The sequence below is a fragment of the Malurus melanocephalus genome, unplaced genomic scaffold (assembly GCF_030028575.1).
Source record: "Malurus melanocephalus ecotype Western Australia unplaced genomic scaffold, MMel_1.1 scaffold_1583, whole genome shotgun sequence".
NCBI lineage: Eukaryota > Metazoa > Chordata > Aves > Passeriformes > Maluridae > Malurus > Malurus melanocephalus.
The window spans coordinates 16,086-18,772 of NW_026624815.1; the positions used below are offsets into that span (position 1 = coordinate 16,086).

The window sequence follows — 2,687 nt, forward strand, 5'->3', positions numbered from 1 at the left end:
TCAGAGACTTTCAGTAGCATAAAAAAAAAAAATTAAAAATCAGAGACTGTTATGGGAACACCCAAATTTTCTAGGGTTCACAAAGTTGAAATAAGACTGGTRAACTTCACATACTACACAATTAACTGATGTTCTGTACTTTGTTCCTTAGCTGGATGTCTAAGGATTAATTTTAGAGAAGTATACAGTACTTTCAGACAAGACTGGGAATTTTAAATCCAACTTCTYACTTATTTATATCTACTTTGATATTTGAAAAAGTGCAAGAGATCTCCTTTCTTCCACAATAAAGTTGCTCACTCACTGACATAACACATCTTCTATCCTATAGAGTACCCTGCTGGCTGTGCCTCCTGCAGAAGTGCAACAATGTCGGCTCCAGACGCTGACATGGCCGCCTTTGGGGAGGCGGCTCCTTACCTCCGAAARTCAGAGAAGGAGAGAATTGAGGCCCAGAACAAACCTTTTGATGCCAAGACATCCGTCTTCGTGGTACATGCAAAGGAGTCCTATGTGAAAGGGAAAATCGAGAGTAAGGATGCAGGGAAGGTCACTGTCAAGACTGAAGGTGGAGAGGTGAATAAATGCAAGGTTTATAAAAAAAATTTAATCCCCATTCTGGGTTCTTAGCTGACATACATGCATCTCTCTATTCTGTGGCAGACCATGACCGTGAAGGAAGATCAAATCTTCTCCATGAACCCTCCCAAGTACGATAAAATCGAGGACATGGCCATGATGACCCACCTCCACGAACCCGCTGTGCTRTACAACCTCAAAGAGCGTTACGCAGCCTGGATGATCTACGTAAGTGGCAGCAGCAGCTTCCTCTGGGCAGCTGCAGGAACTGCTGTGCCAGGCTCAGGGGAAGCCAACGTGCTGTCTTCCTTCCTCGCAGACCTACTCGGGTCTCTTCTGCGTCACTGTCAACCCCTACAAGTGGCTGCCGGTGTACAACCCGGAGGTGGTGTTGGCCTACCGAGGCAAGAAGCGCCAGGAGGCCCCTCCACACATCTTCTCCATCTCTGACAATGCCTATCAGTTCATGCTGACTGGTGAGTTTTCTTTAAAATCACTTGGCTGTGAACACTCTCAGGAGAAAAAAAAAAAGTGTTTTCTTTGCACAATACGTCAGTTTAATGTTGCTGTAAAAGTGGATGTTCTCTCATCACTGTAAATAGATTTTTTTCTGAGCATCATCATTTTTATCAAGTTTATAGAAATCAATGTTAAAATTTCATGTCCAGTGTATTTGGGAGGATACGATTTARCACTGAATAATTGTCAGATTTTCTRTTAAYGAAATTTGKATATACTTTAAAGTTCTGCTTTTTCTGAGGTGACAAGATTGTTCTTTGAATGATTTGTTATGTAGGACTGAAAGTCAATAGGGTGGAGTTTGGTAAATAACACTATGTGTAAAGAGAAAGTACATTCAACATTGGAGCCAAGGCTTCTTATGGTTACTTTACAAAAACTCTGGAAGCAATCTCAGTCAGACTTTGCAGTGAAACCTGCTTGGAAAATGTTACTTCCTTCTTCCATCTCAAAAACAATTTCTTAGTTTCCATTCATTAGTATAACAGAAAGCAATACAAAAGAAGGATAGTGACAATTTTCTAGCATTGTCTAAATCTTCAGAATTTTAGGAAAGAGCGGATTGGTCAGAAAAATAGATAACATAGAGAGGTATACTTTAATTTGTTAAAGTTTCTTCCCTCATTTGTCCCAAATCACTGTATTTAATTCTGTAGCATTCAGAGCATTAAGAAGGTTGATTGCAASAGAATGCAATGAAAATGAACAATAYAAAATTGATGTTGGAATAGTGYGYCTTATCATGGTTGTATTCATGCAAGTTGTCTTATATTTACCCTTGGTGACACCTTCAAAAGACGTGCAGGAACTCACTGAGTGCAAACTCAGACACCTCCATTAAGAGTTAGTTCCGTAAGGGTGTAGTCTCTTCAGACTCCCTAAAGATTTTTCAGTTTTTGTAACGCAAAAATTTTATATATGGAGTTGCATTGGTTAAAAAACAAACAGACAAAATTGTGGAAAGCAAATTCAGCTCAAGATATTGCAAAGAGAAATATATAATGTAGTTTTGGAAGTACCAAAATTTCAATATTATAGAGAATGGGAGACTACTCTGGTAAAGGTTACTACATATTTATKATGTTACTCTGATTTTCTTTGGGAAATGATCAATTGACCAACAATATAAAAACCATTTAGGAGGATTTTTGATTAGGAGTTGTTGTTCCTATGTAATAAAGTTTATGAGACGCACATGCTCCAGTTCACTTTAACACACTGGTAAACCATTAAATCAGTAACTCGACAAAATTAACATTAGTAAAAATCATTTTCATAAAGAAAATTAAGAGCTTGACATGAAGTGAACATCCAGAAAAAGAAGCGCATGTGTGCTGCGCATTATAACCACCTCAGGCTTGAAATKTCAGCTTCCCARCTGCATCTGGGARCACKGAAACATTCAAAAGGAYGTTGGGATGAAGGGAGATGAGTTTRTGAATGGAAATAGCCACCTACTGTTAGTGCATCTTCAAAAAGTCACAGGAACAGGTTTACTAATTATATTCATGACACCTATTAACAATCTCTTCATTACTGCTTTCTCACAGATCGGGAGAACCAGTCCATCCTGATCACGTACGTACACC

At 38.8% G+C, this 2,687-nt stretch overlaps 1 protein-coding gene across 1 annotated transcript in view; it reads left to right on the forward strand.

Annotated features, from left to right (window-relative positions):
• Nucleotides 1–369: 369 nt before the first annotated feature.
• LOC130587159 (myosin-1B-like) overlaps nt 370–2,687 on the forward strand; it is a 10,037-nt gene continuing 7,719 nt past the window's right edge. The window contains exons 1-4 of the mRNA XM_057388122.1: nt 370–576; nt 664–807; nt 899–1,055; nt 2,649–2,680. Of these exons, the coding sequence (XP_057244105.1) occupies nt 370–576; nt 664–807; nt 899–1,055; nt 2,649–2,680 (540 nt within the window). The remainder of the gene's footprint in view (nt 577–663; nt 808–898; nt 1,056–2,648; nt 2,681–2,687) is intronic.